Source organism: Camellia sinensis, chromosome 13 (genome assembly GCF_055761805.1).
Source record: "Camellia sinensis isolate YWXY chromosome 13, ASM5576180v1, whole genome shotgun sequence".
Lineage (NCBI taxonomy): Eukaryota > Viridiplantae > Streptophyta > Magnoliopsida > Ericales > Theaceae > Camellia > Camellia sinensis.
Genome location: NC_138973.1, coordinates 45,889,859 through 45,915,399, shown reverse-complemented (window position 1 = coordinate 45,915,399; position 25,541 = coordinate 45,889,859). Strand labels below are relative to the sequence as shown.

Sequence of the window (25,541 nt, the reverse complement as noted above, 5' to 3'; positions counted from 1 at the left end):
AAAAAAAAATCATGACAGATAACATTTTCCAATTTCAACAACGGGAAGATAATCCCAGTTTAAAATAAATAAATAACTATAATTCTTAAGAATAATCTAATTTAGTTTATTTTTATTTTTTTTAACTACATAAAGAAACCAGCCCCATAGCTGTCAATGCAAAAATTATACCTCTACACCTCACTCATCACGACTCATATCTTAATCTGCTCCATGGGAAGGCAAATGGTTCTCTAAATTCCCCATTTTAGGTCTCTCACACCTCACCTCTACAACCTCATCATCACCATCTTTAAACTCCTTAAACCTAGCTATCCTCCCCAACTCTTCAACTTCCTCAATGACAAGATCAAGCCTTGCCACTGTCTCCACAAGCAAAGAAGCAAAAGCAGCAAAAGGAAGTGCTTCTGAGAACTCAAGCCCAGTGATGGCAATCTTGCTCAATGTCGGTCTAAGCACTTTTCGCTCACTCTCCTTCGCCTGCTCAGAAGACCTCTTGCTTTTCCATTCCATCAAAGCTGATATGTCGGTTTTTGCGCTTGATAGTGAAGCCCCAGTGGCCTTTTGTTGGGCTGCTGTTGCGGCTGTTAGGGCTAGTATGTTGGTGCTGTCGGTGGCATGTTTGTTTTTGGGGCCAAGGAAGAGTCTTGGTTGAGATTTTAGGGCAGTGTTGAGGTCTTGTAGGGCTTGATGAAGATGATCAGAGAGTATTTCTGGTGAGCAATGGCGACGATTTCTTATGCTTTGTGCTAGTTCCATTAGGGCTTTTGATACTTCTACTGCAAGTCGAATGCATGGGTCTTTGAAGAGGACTCGAACAGTTCTTGGTGTCTGGCAAAAAAAAAAAAATTGAAATGATCAAAGCATAGTTTGGTTGTGGGGTTGCTTAAATAAAATGTATGAAATAATGAGATCAAAAGCAACTAAATATATTGCATGATAAGTAAATTCTTGTCTGGCTTCAAAATAAATTTAAAATGTCAATCAATATTTCATTTATCTAAGAAGGCTTTTGAATGGATGAATCAAAGAATTGTTGAAATGGCTAAGAGTATGTTGTATCAGATGAATGTTTCATTTTCCTGTTTTCCAAAGTAAAACCATATAAGGTTTGAAAAACCCATCAGTTTAATTTTTTGTAAGAAAATAGTTTTCAAAAATTCGAAAGCAACTTTTTAGTGTTTTCTAACAAGTAAGTGGGTGAGTTCTAATAAGTAAGTGGTTGAGTTGTTTTGAGATATTTTTTTTTTAACACAGTTTTCAGAAAAAAATTCATCAAACAAAAAGTAGAAACCAAAACTTTGGGAATATTACCTGAATCTCAGTTTGCAAACAACCATGGAGAGCTACAACTGTGTATCCAAAATGGCGAAGAGCACATCCTAATTTCACATATTGCTGCCATGGAAACCTGCAGTGTCTTGAGTGCCTTGGCTCCCAACTTGCATGTAATGCCTGCTCTCACCCCAAAATAAAAGATATATGATCAGTTTCTTTTAATTTAGCACCAAGAAACATACTAGAGCTATTCATGCTCTCTTAACCAGTCATTCAATTGATAGAACTAAACCAAAAAAAAAAAAAAAGAAGAAGAAGAAGAAGAAAAGAAATCCTTGCCAGAGTCTCATCAATAGATTTGGAGTCCAAAACTGCCTTATAACCCTTGTAAATAGGATCTTCTGATGATTCGTCTGTGGTTACTTCTTTCTCCTCTTCCCTAAAGTATTCATTAACACAAGCTGCAATTTTAATTTTACATCAAGTTTTAGTAAATATGTGCAGCTCTCTTTCTATATATATGGAACAACAAATTGCTTGGCTATTGTGCATGTAATGCCTGGATCATGAAATGTATCTATGTCATTACTCAGTTTTGAGGAAATTAATGGGGAGGCTGCGTTAGCACTTGGTGGAGGTACATTATTGAGAAACATTTCGTAACATGTACACGTGGTGTTCCTAACTAATGAGACCTAAATATAAGACAGGAGCTATCAGTGGCGGACACATGAGGCTAACTTCACAAAAACTTCATTATTTCCATGCAATTTCAAGTATTTATGCAAGTAATTAGTACTTAATTTGGCCGCTCCAAATCCTTGTAATTCTATTTCGGCTCTCACAAATTTGACAAAAACCTCATCAGTTCCATGCAATTTTGAATATTTAAAAAAAATAATGGCATTTTAGCTCCCTAAATTTATATAATTTTACTTGAAGTCCCTCCAAAATCTAAGTAATTTACCTTGGTTCTCCCTGTGCATAATTCTAAGTTTCCCATCTAGCCAATCAATGTAGGTCAGGTCAACTTCATTCATCACGTGGTCCTCCCTTTGCATAATTTCCAAGTCTCCCATCTAGCCAATCAATGTAGGTCATGTCGACTTCATTCATCACGTGACTATTGCTCCTATTTTTGTAAAGAAATTAAAGGTTTCCAAAATGTTTTCCAAGTCAATCAATTCTAAGGCAAGTTCCTTTATCTTGCTAAATGAATCAATACTACTCACTAATCAAGTTTCTTTTTCTTTTCTTTTTTTCTTTTTCTTTTCTTTTTTTGCAAGATTGTAGTATTCGTGATTTACTAAATAAAGTTGTGCATACCTTCAAAGGATTTGGCTAATCCTTCAAGCTTGTTTACAGTGGAGTTATGGAGGTCCTCACCAGACCAATTGGGAAACACCAAGAGACTCATGAGAAGACAAATACCACAACCAATGGCGATGGTGTAAAAGCGGTCATGAGCCATCTTGAACACATTGTCGACTCGATAGCTTGAGACAGTGATCAGATTGAATGTCAAGAGAAATATCACAACTCCATAGTCAAAGTTCTTCTTTATGTAAGGAAAGAATCTCATGTATGTTGATGCAGTTCCTGTGTTAAAATCATACAAAGGTCAGCTAAAATTGAATTCAACACAAAAAAATAAAATAAAACAAATGAGAAGAGAAAGTGCTGCTTTTTCTTCTTTCTTTTTTTCCCTAAACAATTGGTAGGAAGGGAATAAAAGAAAGGAAAGGAAGTAGCATTCATAACAATAAGACTTGAACTCAAGCATTGCTTGGTATGAGTGTCTCATTGACCAAAATAGCATTTTTTACTCGGCAATTTCGTAATACGGAAAAAATTTTGAAAGTTGACAAATAGTGTACTTTTAAACAGTAATGCTACATGCAAAAAAAAAAATACTACAAAAAATGTGCACAAAAAAATTGATGTGCTGTCGAGATTTATTTTGCTTGTGATCCACAGCACACGAATCTGAGCCACGCATTAATTTTTATATGCAAGCATAGTACTATTGACTTGTCTAGAAGAAATACTCAAAATTTAAAATGGGTGATTAAATTCATCTTAGGTCACACCACATTAAATTTAATTTACGCCATTCATCCAATTTCTAAATCTTTTTTCCTGTGTATATGGAAAATCTCAAACATTAAAGAATATTAACTGAATATAAAGGTCATGCCCCATGAAGAAATAAATGATTCTATTCTACTTTGGATGGTATTTGAATTCTGAACATAAAACTTGGCACTCTGATAATACATTGATACCAAAAAAGCACATTATGACCATTATTCCAATCTCAAAGTGATTATATCACCCCCCCCCCCCCCCCCCAAAAAAAAAAAAAAAAGGAAAAAATTTGTCTTGATGCATTATAAAAATGTCAAATGAATGAATATTTTTTTTCTCAAAGGGTTAATATTCTGAAACTTACCAATGAAAAACACAGCACCTCCAATGAATATAGCTCGAAATACTCTACCAGATTCTTTTGCAATATACTCTATCAGAAATACCAATGATCCTGCTAACAGTGTTCCAAGTCCTCTGTTCAATCCTTTGCATAGTGTTGCTCCTACCATACAAGAAACATCAACAATCAAATAAATCACCTTTCTTTACACCTTTCTGTTTGGGCCGAGAATATTTTCCTAGAACTTTTTTTATTTATTTATAAAAACACTCTTTTTAGAAAAGAAAATACAAATGCATAGTGATGGGTTTTTTAATTTCCAATAAGTGGATATAAATTATTCACATTATTATGTATGAAAATTTTGTGCCTTCTATGAAAAAATATTTTTTTGTGTTTGGTTACAGCTTTGAGAAAAATAGTGTTGATAGTTGCCGTACTGGTGGGGTGGTAGAGTGGTGGTGGTGAAAAGAAACATTTTCCTTTCAAAAAGTGAACGATATTTTCCATCAAAATTAACTTATTGTCCATTAGAAAGAAAAAGATATTTCCCTGAATTTCATTTCCAGTCGTATCAAATGTCACAAAATATGAATATATTTTCTGCCGAAACAAATAGAACAGAAATGAGTAGTGAAAAGAGTACAAAATATTTACCTGCAGTGAACTCAAGAACTACAACCACAGTCATGACAGCCCAAATAGCATTCTGTCCAATACCTTCAAACATTGGCTCAATCAGATACAACAATGAAACCAATGTCAATGCCAACCCTACTTTGAATGAGTGAATCACTCTCCTCGGATCTTCTCTACCCACTTTCCAGATCGTTTTCCATGTCGAACCTGGCAATCTTTTCATCTTCTCCTCAAAGATTTTCACACTTTTCTTCAAGTATTCAATCTTGCTACCTCCCTGGATTTCTCCTGTCACCACCTCGTCAATGCCGTTAGCAACGCCAGAAAACATTCCTCCACTGGAAACTAGGAAGTGCAACTCAATATATGATCAATGACTGTGTAGAGTATTTGTTATTGAGCTTCAGATATGAAGTCTTTTTAAAAAATGGTATTATTTTTGGTGAGTGGTGATGAGTTTTTGAGTATCATGTGCCACCCCCACCTCTCTCCCTGTGAAGAAGATGTTAGTTTATAAATATATATATATATATATAGTGAGAGAGAGAGAGAGAGAGAGAGAGAGAGGAGTGATGTTACTTTCTCTCATGTTCACATGTTCTCCATTGAAGTGATGAAGATGTTTGGGTTTCACAAGGAAAAAAGAACAGAAAGGGAAACCCCAACTCAAGTGGAAATTTTTTTCTTTCTATTGAAAGTGACTACAGGTTTGGATCTGTTTGGCTGCTTGGAATTCAATACTTTCCCCAACCATGGACCAGATTTTTTTTTTATTTTTTAAAATTTTTGTATAGTCAAGACTTTTCATAAATGGGTGGTGTACAATTCTTCTTTTCCCAAGTATCTATTGTAAATGTGAAGAAGATTTATAAAGTTATGCTTCATATATAAATGTCCTTGTGTATATAAAGATATGTTTTCAAATAATGGTTAGAACATGCATTAGTGGTACCAATATGCTGTCCCATTATGGTATATGAAAGAAGATCTCATTAGGAATATAGGTATTTATTAGAGTACCACATAAATAATATCATCTGGTATTTCGAAAGTATTTACTCTCTTCGTCTCAAAATAATAGTTTATTTTGAGAAATTTAACTTATTTTGGTAGTGTAAATATTGCACTTTAAAAATATTAATTTTCCAAAATTATTCTTTGGTAGTACATTTTTTTGAAAATATCAATTGTCATAATTGTAGTTTTTATGTTGTTAATGAATTTAAAAGAAGAGCAAAATAAAAAATTCATATTATTTTAGTCCTTGATTTTTGAAAAGAAACTAATATTTTGAAACAATAAAAAAATGAAATAAGGAACTAATATTTTGAAACGGAAAGACTATTCAGTGTGCTTGGTTTGAATTTTTTGGATTAGATTTTTTAAAAATTGAATTTTTTGGTTTTCGTGTTTTTTTTTTTTTTTGTTTTTGGTGAATATTTTTAACATTTTAAACATTTTTTTTTACTTTTTTAGATGCACCTTACTTAGATGTATCTAAAAAATAAAAAATTTGTGAAAAAATATTTTTTTAAATTAATAAATACATAAAAATACAAAAAAATGCACTGAATTCTTGCTTGTTTTTTTTTTTTTTGTTTGTTTTTTTGATATTTAGTGAATTTTTAAAAGATTTTTTTCACAATTTTTTTACTTTTTAGGTATATTTATGTTAGGTATGTCTAAAAATTAAAAAAAAATTACTTTAAATATTAAAAAAATTAAGTAAAAACAAAAAAATACAGAAACAATAAAGTAGAATTTTCTGAAAAATGTTTTTGAAAAACTCTAACCAAGCAAATGAATCACTTTTTAAAATACATTCATGTACATGAATTATTTGATGGTGTTTTAGCTGAGAATAGGTACACCAAAGTCCAGCATGACCTAAAATCTAGCATGTTCATCATGACTTCAGTTCTTCTAACTCAAACTAGATCCAACGAAGTCAATCGGACATTGACATGTCGATTTGTATTTGGCTAAGTGCCTTTTAACGGCCAGTTTTGCATTCAAATTGCAGGTATCTAGGTGGGATTCAAGAATCACGGGGGGCAAAAGATCATGGCCTAAAATGTCAGTAACTTGCTAGTAAAGGAAGAGAAAGCTTATTGTTAACCTAACATTAATACTTACAACCAATTCAAGTTCAAGTTGGAGTTGGAGTCGGTTAGTTGTTCTCACACTGGCTGGTTAAGTGCTCCCTCCCGTGTATTCTCAACTCCTCAGTATGAAGTCCACAATTCGCCACGTGGCACTTCTCCGATCTTGCCATGTGGCCTAGTTGGGTACTTGTCACTTTCAGTTGCTATGCATCTGTCTCTCTCAAAGTTCTTTTTCTTTTTTGAAAAATCATCCCTCAACCTCAATCATTCAGTCCCATACTAATAGAACAAAATGAACCTGGTAACACACACAAGGTTCATGTGCAGTTATTGATGTACAGAATGGTTCTAAAAGTAAGTGGTTATTAGGGTTCACAAATAAAAGATCTTAGAATTAAATGAAAAATGATTGACCACCACACCAAAACCGATTGGAGGTGGTGTTCGCTGTGATTAGTTTGCGCAGTAGTCAAACTAACTTCTCCATGAAAATTAAAATTAAAAAGAAAAAATAAAAGAGAAACTGCAGGGTATTTCAAGCTTCAGCAAAATCTAAAAGCAAGAAAAGTGTTGTTGAGCCAGCCACGGTTCTAACAACATGGTCTGAAAAGAACCCTTATGTTACATAACTGATATGACAGTTGCCCAACCTCGTTCTCTTAAAAAACAGAACCCAAAACAAAACAAACAACACAGGTCCTGTAACATGTTAATGATGAACAGTATAGTATAAATGTGATACGACTGAAGAAAATGGAACCCAGCAGAGTTTCAATGAATGTAGCAACAAAACAAAATGCCAACATACTGATTGTGGAACCAACCACCTGCATAGGCAATGATTGTTCAGTTGCAAAATCTGAGAATATGCAACATGCCTCGCAATAAAATTAGTACAAGACTTCCAACAATTATCAGCATCGACTGTTTCTCCATAAAACTCCACAGATATATATTAAAGCCAGACTGTTTCTGCATAAAACTCCACAGACATATATTAAAGCCAAAAGCCAGATATGAGAAAATGCTTTCCTCATTTTCTGCTTTTTGCATAGTCACAAGTAACAGCCATTGCAATCATTTGCAGACAATAGCACAAGCCTCAGGCTTTGCTGCTTATTTACATACAATATATTAAGTTGACGCCACAACAGAATGAAAAAATAAAATAAAATAAATACCAACAGCCAGGGTGTATCCACATATTTTTAGTCAACCTCAAAAGGGTTTTACTAAGCACACCACTTTTAAGCCCGGCAACATGACTACGAGCTTGCGCCAAACACACGGATTCTTTGTTCAATTGGCAACCGGCAAGATGGGCATGTAGCTTTTCCCTTCTTCCCATAATCCTCATTGCAATTGGCACACAGAACTTGATGGGCACATGGCAGAAAAACAACAGATACTTCATCTTTCATGCAAATTAAACATTCCCGATCACAAACCACTTCTTTATCTGAAGAATCGTCCAATTTATCCAACTCATCTAGTAACCTTGCAATAGTTTCTCCTTGGGGCTTTGCCCCTTCAGGGTTTGCCATTGATATATTATTAGATTGATGATGTAGCTCAGTGGATTCAACAGACGCTTTAAGCCGCAAAAGTTCTTGCTCCAGTCTTTGAAGATCATCTTTGTGACGCTGGAAGTCTATCTCTATCTTTAGGCGCAAGGCCTCGTGCTTTCTCTTATTACTAGCCTCAGTTGATTCCTTGAGGCACCGTTCCTCCTCCACTTGGGCTAAGGCTAGTTCTTTAGCTTTCTGCTCCTGCCTCCACTTTACCTGGTATGGGAATTGAATCATGTCAATTACTAACCAGGAGCTGGTAGGTTTGAATGAATACTAGTAGTATACCTTCTTCCCTAATTTGTATATGCATATGTCATTTACTTTTGTAATTTGTACATGCATGCTTCCCCTACCTTAACCTAACAACTATTTTAACAGGAATTCTATAAATTTGTTTGGATCACAAATTTCAGTAGTGCTCACCATCCCACAAAACTTAGGCCAGTTTCTAATGTTATGCATGCACAAGTGCACTTAATAGCAGTTATTAATTGCTCATTGTGTCGAGCAAGCATAGCAACCTCACACTTAAAGAAGTTTGCATTGGTCAATTAAGATTTCAAGGAATAAATGTGAAAAAGAATGTGGCTCCAAGCACTAGAACTTCCATGATTGGTTCCTACTTCCTACTAATATGCAGTGTGGGCAACAGAAATTCGTTCATTATTTTTTATAGTTGCACTGAGTTAGCACCTAGGCAGTGAAGTCAAGCACCACCTTGGTACCTAAATCAGGTGATAGCCAAAGCGACCAAGCTTGGTGATCATATGATGTATATAGTCCATCAACAACTTATTTATTTATTTATTTATTATTATTATTTTAAAGAAGCATAGATAAAATAGTTAGGGGCAACCTAAGGCTAGCACAAAGCATGTACCAGCCAGGCAACCGGCAACTGCTGCAAGAACTCCCCAGTTCCAGTTTCAGTTCGGTTAATTGAGGAGATAATGTTTACATCTATTGTGTAATAGATCCAAGAAACACAATAGTTCATGCCCCAAAATAAAAATAAATGTAAGTTATGAATGCAAAATTCAAGCCTCATCTCTAACATAAGCTACAAATAAAAGTTCATGCTTTACAATTAGAAGGCAGAAAGGTCATTACTAGTGCTGGTGCGTCAACCAGGGCACCAGGAAGAGGGAAGTTGCTACAAAGATTCAAATGGCGTTCATGTCCTACTCTAATTAAATGGTCTGTTCCAGATGCAGGTAAACTAAAGCTTAATACTGATGGCTGTGCCAGAGGTGATCCTGGGTATGCAGGTTTTACGTACAAGTCTCGAGGCAGAAATTGGCTATCACAGAGGTCTCACCATAGCTTTTGAAAAGGGCTTAAATGAAGTTATTATTGAAAGAGACTCCCAGATGTCTGACAAAGTGATAAAGGAATGTCCTCCCGTGAACTTCCTCTAAGAAGCTTTGTTGAGGATACACAGTACCTTTTTCCAGAGATGTACATGCACAGTGCAACACATCTTGAGGGAAGGGATTCAATGTGCAGATAAGCTAGCCAAAGTGGGAGCAGATCAGATGGAACCACTTATGGTGGTGGAGGATCCTCCAGATGTGATCAGGAGTCAGTTAATTGCTAAGTTGGTGAGCATGGTGTATCTGAGGACTTAGGTTCTCAGTGAATTTGTCAGTCTTATTTTCTTTTGTTGTTTCTGTCTGCATTTGGTAGTACGAATAATAATAATCTAAACAGCCCACTTCTTTACACACACTCGGTACCAAAATTCCCTAAGCAACAAGCTCTGTTTCCCTGTGATTGTAAGCAACAGTGACCTATCAAAAGTCAACATGCAGAAATTGAGTTTTAAGAATGAACAAATACAACAGAATCAATAGCTGGTGTATGCAGATTATGAATAATAGATTGGTCACTGAATATAATTATAGCAACCAAAAAAAAAAGCAGAGAGAGATCACTGAAGTATACCATACTTGTATGAAACAAATGATGAACCTCCTGAGGTGTACCATACTTGTACCCAACACACACCATTCAAGCGTCTCACAAACTCATTGTGTCATTGAATCACATTTTACCTCTTCCTCAGACACTGTTACATGTTTGTTAAACTCCATATCCAGAGGAAGAAGCAGCACATCCAAAGAAAACACAAATCAAGCAGTAGGGAGACTCTGAACAATGACACATTCAACCAAAAAGGTTCCCAATGTCTGAATAGCTTGGAACCATAAACATATTTAGAGAGATTGATAGAAAGATATTTACGCACCTCAGCCTCTTTTTGAGCTGCCTCAATCTGAATCAACTGTTGCTGCAAGTCTGAAATCTTCTGTTTCTCTGCTGCAATTTCCTCCTGCAACTTGGTTTTCTGCCTCTCCCAAGCCAAAAGCCTCTTCAGGCACTTTTTCTCCCGCTTTGCAACCTCCAAGCAAGTTGTAACCGATTCTGATGCACTTAACTTGGAAGCCTCCATCTCTGCTCTAATTTCTGCATTCTCAGTCTCAAGGCGCCTCACAGCAGCATTTGCATGATCCACTTGACCACTTGCCTTCCTTAGAGCATTTTCCATTTCCGAAAGGCGTTTCATAGTTGTATCCTCAAGTGTCTGCTTCCCCTTCTTCAATCGTTGGGTCTCCTCCCTTTCCATCCTTAACATCTTCAGCTCTGTAAGATCATTGCTGAGCTTCCTTGCAGCTTGCATTGCCTTCTGGTGAGCCCACTCCTTCCGCTCTTTCACCTGTCTCTCAATATCCTTAATCTGATGAATTAAGCTCAAAATCATCTCATCTTTCTGATCTTCTGGCACATACTCCATATTCTCATCAAGATTCAATTCACGAAATTTATTCAACACAAAATTAACCACATCTTGGTTCTTTGAATTCGGGAGCTCCTCATTCTGCTCACTTGGAACCTCAACCCCTGAAACAGCAGCAGATGATGAATCTCCACTCGACAAAGAGCTAGCACAAGCCTGCGATTGCGTCTGCATTTGTTTTGAGTTTGCTCTAAAGCCTGCAGCAAACATTGCAACATTCCTCTTCAACAAAGACTTCATCGAAGGAGTAAGATTGAACCTCTTTGGACATTCAATCTCTTTATGCAAATTCATTTCCGATGCATGTGAGAAAAACCCATTTACAGGAAATTCAGAAGTACCACCATTTCCAAAACCCCAACCTCCATGAAACCTGCATAATGCCGGGGCAACCCCAACTGGATTGTTACTAACACTCTCTGCATTGCTAGGAGACGGACTGCTACACCCATTATTACTAGTCGGGGGAAGAACCGGAATTTCCATCACACTCGCTCGACCCACATGAAGATCACTCATCAGGAGACACCACATGGCATCACCTTTAGTCAAATGGGGCTTAACCTGTTGTAACAAACACACCATAGCTGCCAGAGAGTACTCCTCCAACTGTCTCAAATCAATGAAATTGGGCTCAGAATCCTCAGAATTCCCAGTATTACCACCACACCCACTATTCAAATAAGCTAAGGAATTGTGCAATATATTAGTCAACACATCCATTCCACCATAGCAATGTCCATTCCTCAATATAGCTTTAAGAGCAACATCCTCATCATAACCCAAAGCAACAAGCTTTGAAATAGCTTCATTATACAAAAACTCCAAGTTCTTCAACAGAATCTCCTCTAATTGCTCTTCAGTACAGTATCCCCAACCACTATCATCAAAATTGGGGTTAGGGTTAGGGTTAGGGTTTGAATTCTGGGACAATTCGTTAACACCCAGTTCGTAATTCAAAGGTCTGATACCGGATTCGATTACGGGTTTAGAGACTGACGTTCTATCCATGAGATTGGTCTGATCAATATCGGGTTTTACCGATCGAGCCCTCCTATTGGTTCGGATGTGTTTTTCTCTTACAGTACAACCCATTGAAATTTGAAAGAGTGAGAAAAATAATATATGAAGAACCCTTGACGAAGAAGATAATTGATTATGATGGTGGAGAAAGAGAGAGAGTGATATAGATATATGTTTTTACGAATTTATATATGAATATAGATTGCTATGTATATACAAATACAAGGAGATTGAGAGAAGTAACTCACATATTAGTCTCGAAGATCCGCGTCTGGTTATGGTCTCTGAGTAGCTCAGAGAGAGAGAGAGAGAGAGAGAGCCTGTGAGCGTCATGCATTGCCTTTTATATACTCCTAGATTGCTCACGTGGGTTCATTTCGTTATTGGGCCAAACCCTGGGCTCTCCCATGGACATTAAAAAAATGGCAAAATTTGGTGGTACGAGGCTTGTAAGAATTTAACCATATAAGTCTAAAATTATGGCTCAATTTCAAGTTTGCCCAATGGAATGGTGGCGGCGGATTTGACGGCTGGAGGCAAGCAAAATTGGTGAAGATGAGAAAGTAGAAAAGGGTTGGGAACAGATCGGGTGGGGGTACAATCGTGGAGGCGGGGAGATAGCAGATCAAGTGGCGGTGTGGTAGTGGCGACACTAGAGTGCAATGAAGGAGGAGGGAGAAAGTAGATCCAATGAAAATCATGGTTGGGGTAAGGCGGAAAGGAAGAGGAAAGGAGAAACAAGGAAAAATTCCACCTAAGGGAATAACAACTAACAAGAAAGGAGAAATTGGAAATACAAAGCTTCCAAGATTTATTTAACCAGAATCGCAGAGAAAACGGAATGATAAATATGAGGTAAAGAGGAGCGAGGAGGCCGGAGCCCCTCTCTCCCACCCAAGCGACGCTCAAGACGAAGAAAACCTAGAAGAAGAGTAGAGAGAGAGAGAGAGAGTATTAGATTGTAGAAAGAGAGAGAAAATGTTTTTTTTTTCTTTAATTGCCTTTATTTCATTGAATGAGGGAATTACTTATGTGATAGTATTAATTTAGAAATATAAACTAGATTGTGTGTTGTTTGTGTAGTATGTCATTTTGAGTAAATTAAGAAAGATTTTTTTAAGAGTTTCAATCTTTTTCCAACCAATATTGAGGGTGTTTCGTGGAGATTATTTTAAATTAAAAATTGATAATCAGAAAATATAAACTAAAAGCACCCCTCATCCAACTTCTGAAAAATCAATTTTTTTTCTAACTTATTTAAGTTATTTCTACCTGATAAGTTATAAACAGAAACTATACTAAATAGTCTAGAAAGTTGCTTCCATAATCCCCACCAAACATCTCAATTGTCGCGGCAGAAAAATAACAAGTCAAAGTTGTTCTCAAAAAAGTTGGTGTAGCTAAACCTAATGAATTAATTTGATTTTTTATCTTGAAAGAAGTCTCTAAAATGCACTAAAGCTTAAGTTATAGTTGTGTTACAAAATTTTCTCTAATAATGTGGCTAACAATTTTGAGATGTGGGGGAAGAGTTCGAAATGAGTTGATTGGTTGGTAGAGTAATACCATATTATTAGAAAAGTTTGAGGAGGAGAAATTGGAGAATAAAACATTTTTGTTCACATAAATGAAAAATTATGACAAACACTAACCAATTTAAGAGTCTAAAAATTTGTAAAAGTGTGGATCCTACATTTGGGTGAGATATTTGGTTATTTATTTGACAAAAAATTTAATATTTCTAACATTACTCTTATCAAAAAATTAGGCATCTACAAACTTCTAAAAATCAAGCAAAAATTTAAAAGCCCGGCCAAGTGGATTAAAATAATAGAAAATTACCAGTGAGTTGTATTTTTACAAAATTATAATGAAAAAAATTAAAGGTTTTAGTTCGTAACTTTTGTAAAACTTATCACTAATTTATAATTTTTATTTTTAAAAAAATCACATTAAATGAATATTTCTCCTAAAATCATTGTTTGGTCAAGCATAAGGCTGGCATTATTGGTGGATTTTTCGAACAGTGGTAGGAATATCCATTGGGATTTAATAAGAATGTAGAAAAAATGCCAAACAAAGTAACAAGTGGTAACCACCGGGGGTGGTGGCCCAGCGGTAAAGGCATTAACCTTCCCCAGTATAGAGTCAAATTCAACTCTTAGGAGACATAAAATGTTGAGTTTTCAATGGTTTCTACAAAGACCTCGTACTGTATTCTAATTGAAACTTGACCTTGTTAAGGGTGGTCGATGAGCTCAACTGATGTCTTGGTGGTAAATTCCTTCCTATGGGTTTAGTTAAATTAGGCCGGCAACTGCCTACCCCGGGACCTGAGCCCACAAATGCCGTGATAATACCTCCAAATATCATTTTTTTTTCATTCAAAAAATAAAAAATAAAAAAATACCAAATGGAGGTCCCTCTCTATGCAATGCTTTGCTATCATCTTGCAATGGGTTCTTTTGGCGTGTTCTCCACCTTGGAAGGGTCATTGGCCATTCTTTATGATGCATAAAACATATTTTCCTTTAATTTTGTACTTTGTTTCGAATTAATCCAATCAATTATCGGTTTCGCTTTGTCTACTAGAATTCACTAATTTGATAACAATTCTTTTAAATTCATCTTCAACTAAAATAGCATATATTCCAACAGATGATTATATTATGCATAGTATCTTCGAAGCAATTAAGGGTGTGTTTGTTTGGACGGACTGGATAAGGGAGATTAAAATCCACCGGACTGTTAGTCTTGGGATACATTATCCCCAGACTATTTGGTTGGACTGAATTTATATTCTATGTTTGTTTAGTAATGTGATTAAATGTCTGGATTAGGCTATTAAATCCTATGTTTGTTTGGGATATTATGAAAAATGATAAATGCTCAAATGACTATTTTATCCTTTTCAATTATATACTAAGTAATAGCAATGTTAAACATATCTTTAATATTTTAATTATTTTTAGTTAGATTAAATAAAATTTTATTTTATTTTATTTTTTGTAGAATTAAATAAATTTATTTTTAAAAAATTAAATAAAATATCAATAAAAATATATGTTATTTTTTAATTAAAATTTTAAATAAATTTATTTTAAAAAATAATAATAAATAAATAATGAAATAAATAAAACATCTATTAAAATTTAAATAAAGAAATTAAATAAAATATAAACAAAATTTTAAAATAAAACATCAATAAAATATCTATAAACAATTATTTAAAAAAATTAAATAAATAAAACATCAATAAAAATTAAATAAAATTATTTTATTTTTAAATTGAGACATTTAGAGCCTGTTTGGTAACGTTTACGTTTTCAGTTTATATTTACAAAAATTTTATAAACTAGTTTTTGTTTATTTTTAGAAAAACATAAACTACAAACGCGTTTGGTTTAGACAAAATGTTTAAAAAAATTTAAAAATATAAAAAAGAGTGAGAAATGACAAGTGGTGGCGGGTGGTAGGTGGTGGGTGGTGGTGGTGGCAGGTGGGTGGCAAGTGGGTGGTGGGTGGTAGGTGGTAGTGGCAGGTGGGTGGTGGTGGCGGGTGGGTGGTGGGTGATGATGGTGGTGGTGGTAGTGGTGGTGGTGGTTGTGGTAGTGGTGGTGGTGGCAGTGGGTGGTGAGTGGTAGTAGTGGTGGGTGGTGGTGGTCGTCGTGGTGGGTGGGTGGTGGGTGGTCGTCGTGGTGGTGGTGGCGGCGGCGGCGGTGGCTGGTGGGTAGTAGTGGGTGGTGGTGGTGGTGGTGGCGGCGGCGGCGAATGGGTCGTGGTGGGTCGTGGTGGCAGGTGGGTGGTGAGTGATGGTGGCAGGTGGTGGTGGGGGGTGGGTGGTGGTGGCAGAAGACGGTGGCGGAAAATGGTGGTGGGTGGTGGCTAGTGTTGAGTGGTAAAAAAAAAAAAACTCAAAACTCAAAACAGAAACACATTTTTTGAGTTTACATTTTTTGGCCAAATTTATAAACTGAGACCACTGATTTATAAATCAAAAATTTACCAAATAAGTTTTTATTTGAGTTTTTAAAATTTTTGTAAATATAAACTGAAAACTGAAAACTGAAAACGTAAGTGTTACCAAACGGCACCTTAAATTTTATTAAATTTTACTAAATATAATGCATAATTAAATAGTAGAGGGTTAAAATGATCATTTCACCACCTAATTCCATATCCCTCTCATCTCCTCATTTGTGTCTCACCTCCTCCCATGGAACACAATAATCCAAACATATTTGAGACTAATAGTCCGGAGCAAAAATTTTGAACCAAACAACGAACTATTAATCCGGAAGGACTATTAATCTAATCTCATGACTCAATCTCTCAAAACAAACACCATCTAAAGCCACAAATTCAGTTTGAAAAGTACGTGTGTGCGTAGATATCAAGAATAATAGTAATACCATGTGACAGTTTATTTAAAAATGAGAAATTTCTCATTGTAATAACAAAAATCATATGATTGAACAGTAAGAAGATTAGAAAATAATATATTACTATCAATGTCACGTCAACATGTGTTTCCACTCCTGTACTAGAAGAGGCCCAATGTCAAGAATGAATCTTCACTACAGACCCAAATTATAGATGAGACCTACAACTTTTGAAAATCTCATTGCAATTTTAAATATTTATAAAAGAAATCAGTGTTTTGACTGCTAAAAATCTACATAATAATACTTCAACCCTTTCAAAAGTCTAAATAATTTTATCTTGGCTCCCCTTTTTACAATTTCAGGGTCTGCCATTATATGTATCACTTAATGCATTTCACCGATTTTTTTCATCTCTAGTGTTGTGTAAGATCCACCATATCAAGAAAATAATGAATCCTGCATATATATACATAATATTTATTGTATTCAGATAGAATGTGAGAAAAAATCAGTGAAATTCATCCAATGACACTATTCAAATTTCACACAACCTGACTTGAGAAGTAGGTGAATAAACCAACAAATCATCATCATCACATTAATGTTGTGTTTGATTGGAGGATTTAGAAAGAGATTTAGAAAGGGAAATAGAAATGGAAAAGATAGGTGAAATGTGAATAAAATATACATAAATTTCACCTAATTTAATTTCACACACCTTTTATTTTTTCCTTTCCAAATCCCCCAACTAAACACACTATAAAAGACATAAATTTGGCAAAATGGACAAGGGGACCACCACCAGCAATGTTCCAAAAGTATATTTGCAAATCCAAATCTTGGACCCTCAGTGGGATGAAGTGTCTGCCAGTTGGGGTTACGCGGCCCAGTCTGAGTGGTCCATTCCGCTAGTGCCCCCAGGAAGGAAGGAAGGAGCGTGTGGCTTAAATGCAGCATTCACATGCATGCAATGAGGTACACTATATCCTATCTAATGACTACTCCTAAAACCAAAAACATATATATGAGAGAGAGAGAGAGAGAGAGAGAGAGAACAGAGTTTCCAACAAAGCTGATCTTGATATGCCACCAACAGCAACCGAAATCAACCACATCTATCCATACCAAAAAAAAAAAAAAAACAACGCCTAATAAGTACACATTAATGTGTGTTTGGGAGGGGAAAGATTCAGTACACACCTAAGAAAAGAAAATGAGAGCTCCATTGCACCTTGAGAGATAACAAAGACGAGGAAAATGGTAAAAATTCTCTTCTTCTTCTTTCTTTTTTATTTATTTTTTTAACAGTTAACACCTCCTTTTCTCCATATTTTGAAAAGTGCCATGTACCCAAAATAATTTTAATTTAAGGTGTTAAATTTGGCGTGATTAGGTCACATTTAGAAAGGAATTTGATCTGTACATTTCAAATTCTAAGCACTTTTCTAAGTATTTATTTTTCCATAGCATTGCTGCTATATTTTTGTCCAGTACTTTGAACCTCTCTCACTCTCTCTCTCTCTCTGATCTGCAACTTGCAAATGTCTGTGTTTGGCCCACTTCATTTTGTTCAACAGAATTCGTAGCTCACAGAAATGTCTACTTTCTTTTATATATGGTTTGCTATTTACATAATTTGTGACATTCTTTTTTCCATCTTTTATTTGCTTGGAATTCTAACTAGAATTTAGTAGTGTATCTTTCTTTGAAAATTATGGTTTTCTTTCAAGTCCTTGAACTGTCTTAGCTCATGCATTCCTAGTTTTCTTTTTCTTTTCCCAGAAAATGGTAATGACAGACGAGAAAGTTCTGTTTCATGTGTATGAAGAAGAGAAATTTTAAGATCTTGGAAGAGAAAGTGAGAACCTTTGAGAGAGTCATAATGCCAGCACCTCTTGCTCCATATCCAACCCCTACAGCAACATTCACACCTCCTGCAAATGGTAAACTACTCAATTCTACACTTATTTTAGCCTGAAAACAACATAGAATTAAGAACAGAAGCATTCAAAGAACCAAAACAATAATACTTACAGTTCAAGAAACAATTATGAGAGAAGTTAACAAATCCAATATCAATCTCTTGTGCAAAAGTTTAGAATTGAAGATTACAAGATTTGGGTATGCAAAAAAATATCAATTATCAAGGAATGAAATGGTTCATATAGTTTGCAATATTGTTTTGTTCAATGTCTAACCTGGGTAGTAGTCTCATCAGCCAATAACTCATCAAGAAATCTGTAAATTTGCACCAATACAGAGTCGCCCTGTTTTATGAATCACTTTTTATCATCAACCGGCTGCTTACATTTTGATCATCAGGTGCACAAAGCCAGCTCGTGTGTTCCGGATGTCAAAACCTTTTGCTCTATCCAGTTGGAGCAACCTCTATATGTTGTGCTGTTTGCAATGCTGTCACAGCTGTGCCACCTCCTGGTATGCTTCTTCCCTTTTTTTAGCTTGTCTAACCCTAAAACATTGTAAAGAATCAATTTTGTTTCATAAAATACAATACAAACATGGAAATTTCCAGAAAAGTGCACAGAATGTAGCACTTGCAGCACTGCATTCATTCGGTTTCTTTTTTAAGGATAAGTAGGGTTAATAGTATACAGCTTAGCAATCTTATGTTATTGATTGGACTGTGGAAAGGCACGGAAATGGCTCAGTTGGTTTGTGGAGGCTGTCACACCTTACTCATGTACATTCGAGGAGCGACAAGCGTTCAGTGTTCTTGTTGTCATACCATCAATTTAGCCATGGAAGGTATAGAACCAATAATGGTATATATATATATATATGAATAAATTCATAAGATCTATGTTTTTTCTGTTGTGTGGGTTTTTAGTGACACATCAAATGTATATGGTGACAGCAAATCAGGTGGCACATGTCAACTGTGGGAACTGCCGGATGCTGCTAATGTACCAATACGGAGCACGGTCAGTGAAATGTGCAGTTTGCAATTTTGTGACATCAGTTGGGGTTAGTCTCTCTGTCTCTCTGTCTCTCTCTCTCTCTCTCTCTGTGTATATTAGATTGATCAAAATACTCATCTTCAGATATAAACATTTATTGAACCACAAGATTCAAGTTTATGATCACCCTAATAGGCATGTCTATGGAGGAGACACATCCTGCTATATGATATTATGATCACCCCCTCTAGCAGCAACACTTAGCTTCCGAAGCATTTTCCTCTGCAACGATCCATATCCATCTATCTACACTCTCACCTAGTTCCTCAATTTCAGCCTTACTTTCTAAATTCTGATTTTTGCTGAAAAAGTTTTTCTATTAACAAAAAAACTGAAGAACGAAAAAAAAAATCTGAGTTCTGTGGATCACTTCAAGAAATTAGACAATTTTATTTTTTTAGGATCTGAGTTCCTTTTAAGTACCAGTAGGCATGATATCACTACAATGGTGTAGAAAATAGAAGAAACCAAACTCAATTAGAGACTAAAAATTTCCCCTTTTTTGTGTTTATATCTCATTAAAAATGTATTTCATTGGACGATGCAGCAGCAGGCAACAGCAAGCACTACTGAGCAAAAATTCAACACCTAAATTCGTGAGACAGTTGAGTCGGTTACTACAAACACTTCTACAATTCCGGTTTCTCATCTTCCAGTGTCCCTAGTACTTGCCATCTCTGAACAAGCACAACATTTCTCTAGCTACTTGTATAGACTATTATGAATAAGAAATGTTGGCAAGTCAGATGTATGAGAAAGTATTGTGCAATAAAGACTTTGAGGTTACGTGTGCATTTGAATGTTCTTGGATACGAAAAAACTTCATTTCCCTTTACTTTTAGATTACACATATCAGTGTGTAGAGTTGTTTCAGTATAAATCTTTGACCACCGAAGAGATAAGGAAAGGGTCAGTGTTGGGGAATGACTATGGTTTCAAGATGGTACTAATGGTTAACTAATAATATCACAATGCGTGGCAAGTGTTATCATGTATTAAGTGATAACTAGAGCTTGACTGAGCAATAAGTCAATTGTGGCAAATGATATCACATTCAGTAGTAAGTAGAGAATGATAAGTTGGTTGTAAGAAGTTACGACTAAATGTAATCCAACTTACTATCTCGGTTTTGGAGGCTTTTTTATGCTTTAGCAATCAACGTCCAGATCTTCTCCACTGCTCAATCAAATGGCCATGGTACATTTTGGTACCTGTACTGAAAACCACCAGGACGGTATCATAAAAAAATCCAGTTTTGACGAGTTTGATGCATCAGAAGTATTGTACAAGAAAGACCTTTAAGGTTATGAGTGAATTTAAGCGTTTTTGGATAATGAAAGCTTCATTTTCCTCTGCTCTTGGATATGTATATCAGTTGCATAGAGTACACGGCAAGAAATTATTTCAGTACCAGAATGTCATTTAATTGTCAAAGGATTGCTTCCACCCATATAAGAAGACAATGGTTCAAATTTAATAATCCAATAAAAGTCTCAAAGGACCAAAGAGATAAAGTAAGAGTAAGTGTTGAGGCGAGAATTGTATGAAAGAAGACCAACAGAAAAGTTGATGTATGGAATTGACTTGAACTCTAACCAAAAAAATAAGAGAAAAAATATTTGTCATGTATTAAAATTTCTTGAAGTTTCTCAGAAAGATATCTGTTAGACAATAGAACCAATTAAATCAGAGTACTAAAAAAATGTATATTCATTTTTGAGTCACTTAATCCAATTTCCTAAACACTAATATTACATAGGCAAAATTTCCCCAAAACTGCATTCTTTGCACTTCTCACTTCATCCAATTTCCTAAACACTACTTTGCTTGGTTCCCATTTTTTAAAAACAGTTTTCAGAAAATTCTACACTCTTATTTTCCGTATTTTTTTGTTTTTACTGAATTTTTTTAATATTTTATGCAAATTTTTTACTTTTTAGACACACCTAACAAAAATATACCTAAAAAGTAAAAAAATTGTAAAAAAAATCTTTTAAAAATTCACTAAATACCAAAAATACAAAAAAAAAATACAAGAATTTAGTACATTTTTTGTATTTTTATGTATTTCTTAATTTTTTAAAATATTTTTTCACAATTTTTTTACTTTTTAGATACATCTAAGTAAGGTGCATCTAAAAAAGTAAAAAAAATGTTTAAAATTTTAAAAATATTCACTAAAAACAAAAAAATACGAAAATCAAAAAACTCAATTTTCAAAAAACTTAATCCACAAAACTCAAACCAAACACAGTCATTTCTCTTAAAATCTTTTATCTTTGTATTGTTTTCCCTTCCACGAAAAAAAATATTGGTTGCAGTCTTTGAAGGCAGCAGAGAGGCCAAAGAATTTTACCTCCCAACGAGGTGAGGTCTAAATAAAGATGAGGTATCATGATATAAAAATGAAAGTAGTAAATAATTACATAAAAGATTCTCTTTCAACTATTCAACTTGTCACCAATTTGTATTAACTTGAAATTCTCATAAATAATTTCATAATTCTATCCTGGCAAGTCTTCTTTTGTCACTTGTCCATCTCTCATTCAATATATATATATATATATATATATGTATGTATTTTGATCGATCACCAAAACCTATACTTGCTTAGTGCAATCTTACAAAGTTTACCCTTCAAGTGAGATAAGTAGTTTGTTGAGTACAATATTGTAGACGTCCCCAAACGTCCCGGGAGGATGAGTCCCGTTCTATTCATATTGGGTTCACTACACTTCAGGACTCTCAAATTTGTCATGGTTCTTAATCTGAACCAAAAAGTCCAAATCCGGCAAATTATTTTGAGAAAAACAGATTTTTAAAAAAGAAGTGCCAAACATAGACTGCTTTACCAGACACAGAGTCGCTACCTAAATATTTTATTTTGAGAAATTTAGGAAACCCTGACTCGGTGCCGAAGGCCACGTGTCCGTCATCACCAAAGTTGCCTCGGCTCGGGAACTTGGGTACGATTGGGGAAGGTCAGCTATGAGCACCCCCTCTCGCCCGATCTGAAGATCAGCCTCTACTAACCATGATATCTTATTTTGAAAGCATTATGCATTCTTATTCCGATTATTAGCCTAGAATTACTATGTTATGCACACAGCAAACAAGTATAGACTAAGGCCCCGTTTGGTGTAGCTGTTAAAACAGCTTATAAATTATAACTTAACAGATTATAGATTATGACTTTAATCAGAAGTTGTTAATCTGTTTGGTGTAACTATTAGATTATAGATTTAAGTTGTTGAGTAGTGTTTGTTAAATAAGCTGTGAAATAACTTTTTCAATTAATTTTTATTTTTTGTTTGTCTACATTTCTCATAAAAAATAATAATAATAATCTATAGTCCATTTGAGTCTTTTTCTATTTTTAAAAAAATAAAAAAATAAAAAAATTTAAGAGTATAACCATAAATTAATATGTCCACAGCAAAAGCTGATAATCAGAAGCAAGAGGTGGGCAGCTTCTCAGAATCAGCTTTTTTGAGTTAAAATAAGCTGTTAGAATCAGAAGCTGTTTGAAATAAGTTTAACCAAACAGTCTAAAATAACTTTTTCAAAGCTAAAAGCCATAAGTTGGCTCTGAAAAGCTAAAACAAACACCCCATAAGTCGCCTAAATTGGAACAAAATATTTCATGTTTGTTTATTTGAGAATGATTTGATGGTGCTACCTGTGAGTAGGCTAAGATGCAGGTTTTGCCACCCTCAAGTGGGCTTTAGAAAAGATGGTTTTGCCACTCTCAAGTGGGCTTAAAACTCACAGTTTTAATGCATTATTCCAATTTAAGTAACCCAACCTTCACCCACAGGCATTCAGGCAGTTATAACACGTAAGCACGTAGCCTCATAGTAAGCATGCTGTCATGGCAAACACTCACACTCATGCAAGATGCTAAAGCATAAAAGCTTACCTAGTACTCCGAGCCAAAACAAAAGCTAGTTAGTAATCAATGCATGATCCTAGCTCATGTTAAGATGGCTAATGTAACGCATACAAGATGCAACTACAATAGGCTCGGCTATTCTAAGATGGCATGTGACGATGCTACAAACTTTGGAATTGAAATACAATGCAGTTAGTATGATGCGACGAGCCCGGTGCATGCAAGACAAATGTATAGATGCGCGCATGCATAGCATAAAGTATGCTAATTTAAATATAACCTAATACTAACCATCAAAAGCAGGTAAGTAAAAAGGAGAAAGAAGTGGGGGTTAGAAGACATGCACACACGCACCCACACTTATTACAAATACGCCCTCACTCGGAGGGACCGAAAGAATAATACAACTAATTAACCTACAAGCTAATTAAAATGTTACAGACCAATTAAACTAATTAAACTAGTTAAGCAAATTAACTAATCTAAGAAAGTAGTAAACAGCCTCGGGAAGAGGGCCAATGCAATGTGTGTTCGACTCCGCTCGGAAACTCGCTGCCATAGCACTGTTGCCTCTGTTTACACTGCCATGCTCCTCTGAAGACTGTGAAAGTCCCCAGAACTGCTCCTAGAGTGTTGTGGAATGTTACCGGCCAAAAGAATATGCTACCGGCCATGGAAATACTCTCATCGGCTAAATATTGTTCTCTCGGCCAAACATTCTTTGCTGGTCGGCACTCAATACTGCCAGCCGGCCAAATCTTCCTGCTGAAACCTACAGTTGACAGCAGCAGAGGGCAAGCAGTGTATGGCATAGAATTTTCAGGCAAATGTATGCATGGACACACTCCCTATCATACAATGAACTCCAGGGAGCATGGGTCTCGATTCTCGGACCACTAATCGCGCATTTCAATGCGTGATGGCCCAAGAAACCAAGTATGCGTTTTGATATGGAATGTAATGTACATAATCAAACAAAGGGGCTCTACCTCTATCATACTTAACTCAAGAGGTGAAGCATGCATGCAAATAGAATGCAACCTAGATATGGAGGCTAAAGATGCAAAATGAGCATGCAAGGCATGTGACAACAATGCTAGTGGCAAACATGTAAGGACATGTAGAGTGGACTAAGCATAGGAACAATGCAAAACAACTTAACCAATGAAATACATGCCAAATGCATCATGATTTCAAGCAAGCAATAACATGTAATAGGCCAAGTATGCAACAATGCACAAGGCAAGCATGCTATAACACATGAATGATGGACTTAAACTAATTTAGGCAGCCCTCAAACAAGCCTAAAACAGTGGCCATAAACTATGGAGATGGGGCCAAATGCACATACAAGCATGCATGCATACATGATCCAATTCCTAAGCATCAAAAGGCAACTTTTAAGCACACGCAAAAGAGATGATCATGGACATATGGCAAACATACCAAACTCTGAAATTGCATAAAATGGAATTGCCAAACCAACCAATTAAAGCAAGCAAAGCATGCTCATGACATCACACATTCAAGGCCTACAAGCTAGAATGCAAAGAGACTATACAAAATATGTTAAGCATGACCAAAGCAACTGAAAACAGAGCTAAAGCACACTAAAACATACACAAAAGCTTCACAAAGCTTGGCCAAAACCATACTAAAACAAGGGTCAATACTTAAAGCATGTTAAGGCCAAAACATGGCATTACAAGGCATGTATGCTAAACAAGCATGGTGTACCTAAACCAACTAAAAACAGAGCTATATTATGACATAATAAGCACAAAAATCAGTTAAGGCATGATCAACATGGACCTAAACTAGATGCTCCCTCAAGAGGCTAAAATGGCCCTTTTCAAGGACAACAAGGAGAGGGGATGGTCCTCTCCTTCTTAGGACCTCAAGGCACCATCCTCACCACTGAAATCCCTCAAGATTTCAGTGGTGAGGAGGCCCAAACACAATGGTCCCGGAGCTCACCAAAAATGCACAAAAATGGAGCCTAACAAGGCTTAAGAGGGGTCAAACAACCTCAAAACTCAAAACACTCTTAAACAACTATTTAGAGTAGACAAAAACAAGACTTTTATATGTTATACACCAAGTCTAAAAACAGTTGCAAGGTAGTCAAAAAAAACTATGCAAAAATGGGGTAAAAAAAGGCAAGAATGTTACCCTTGAAGACCCTCTTCACAAATGGTGAACCAGCTGCTTCTTTGGCTCAAACCAGCTCCAAAACTTCAAGAACAGCCTCTTAGTACCTCAGTAGCTAAAGGAAGGTGTAATGGTGGGTGTTTGTGCACAAAAGTAAGACAAAACACACACAAAACACAAGAGAGAGCGAGGTATAAATATAGGATAGATACACAATTCAAACCCTAAAACCAAAGCCCTCTGAAAAATGTTGTCTAACCTAAAAGAGGGAGAAGATGCCTCCTCTTATAG

The 25,541-nt window shown here is 35.6% G+C and overlaps 3 protein-coding genes and 1 long non-coding RNA gene across 10 annotated transcripts; 1 reads left to right on the top strand and 3 right to left on the bottom strand.

Annotated features, from left to right (window-relative positions):
- Window positions 1-49: 49 nt before the first annotated feature.
- Window positions 50-4,860, bottom strand: LOC114284779 (aluminum-activated malate transporter 12). The gene is made up of 6 exons (XM_028227725.2): window positions 4,367-4,860; window positions 3,731-3,871; window positions 2,605-2,877; window positions 1,618-1,739; window positions 1,315-1,455; window positions 50-831 (listed from the first exon to the last, which is right to left on the bottom strand). Exons 1-6 carry the CDS (start codon window positions 4,677-4,679, stop codon window positions 202-204), a joined length of 1,620 nt encoding a protein of 539 aa, XP_028083526.2. The 5' UTR covers window positions 4,680-4,860; the 3' UTR covers window positions 50-201.
- Window positions 4,861-7,380: 2,520 nt separating this feature from the next.
- On the bottom strand, window positions 7,381-12,838 carry LOC114284778 (MND1-interacting protein 1). 2 transcript variants are annotated; one of them, XR_014348810.1, is made up of 3 exons: window positions 12,093-12,838; window positions 9,974-11,899; window positions 7,381-8,237 (listed from the first exon to the last, which is right to left on the bottom strand). XR_014348810.1 is itself a non-coding variant. In XM_028227723.2 (3 exons), the coding sequence occupies exons 1-3, from the start codon at window positions 12,179-12,181 to the stop codon at window positions 7,719-7,721; spliced, it is 2,235 nt and encodes a 744-aa protein (XP_028083524.2). In that variant the 5' UTR covers window positions 12,182-12,838; the 3' UTR covers window positions 7,381-7,718. The 2 variants fall into 2 exon arrangements, 1 of the variants encoding a protein (XP_028083524.2); XM_028227723.2 differs by having other exon boundaries at window positions 10,273-11,899.
- A 4,429-nt stretch (window positions 12,839-17,267) lies between these two features.
- On the top strand, window positions 17,268-20,053 carry LOC114284780 (protein LOL1). Of its 6 annotated transcripts, XM_082902150.1 has the most exons (7): window positions 17,279-17,361; window positions 17,434-17,489; window positions 18,012-18,172; window positions 18,552-18,665; window positions 18,882-18,995; window positions 19,105-19,214; window positions 19,755-20,053. In XM_082902150.1, exons 3-7 carry the CDS (start codon window positions 18,046-18,048, stop codon window positions 19,797-19,799), a joined length of 510 nt encoding a protein of 169 aa, XP_082758276.1. In that variant the 5' UTR covers window positions 17,279-17,361; window positions 17,434-17,489; window positions 18,012-18,045; the 3' UTR covers window positions 19,800-20,053. The 6 variants fall into 6 exon arrangements, with proteins under 6 accessions (XP_028083528.2, XP_082758276.1, XP_028083530.2 ...); XM_028227727.2 differs by having other exon boundaries at window positions 17,268-17,489; XM_028227729.2 differs by lacking the exons at window positions 17,279-17,361; window positions 17,434-17,489 and adding an exon at window positions 17,571-17,826.
- Window positions 18,650-21,151, bottom strand: LOC145806123 (uncharacterized). Its single transcript, XR_014348809.1, has 2 exons — window positions 20,327-21,151; window positions 18,650-18,699 (listed from the first exon to the last, which is right to left on the bottom strand). It is a non-coding gene; the product is annotated as an uncharacterized LOC145806123 (long non-coding RNA).
- Window positions 21,152-25,541: the final 4,390 nt, after the last annotated feature.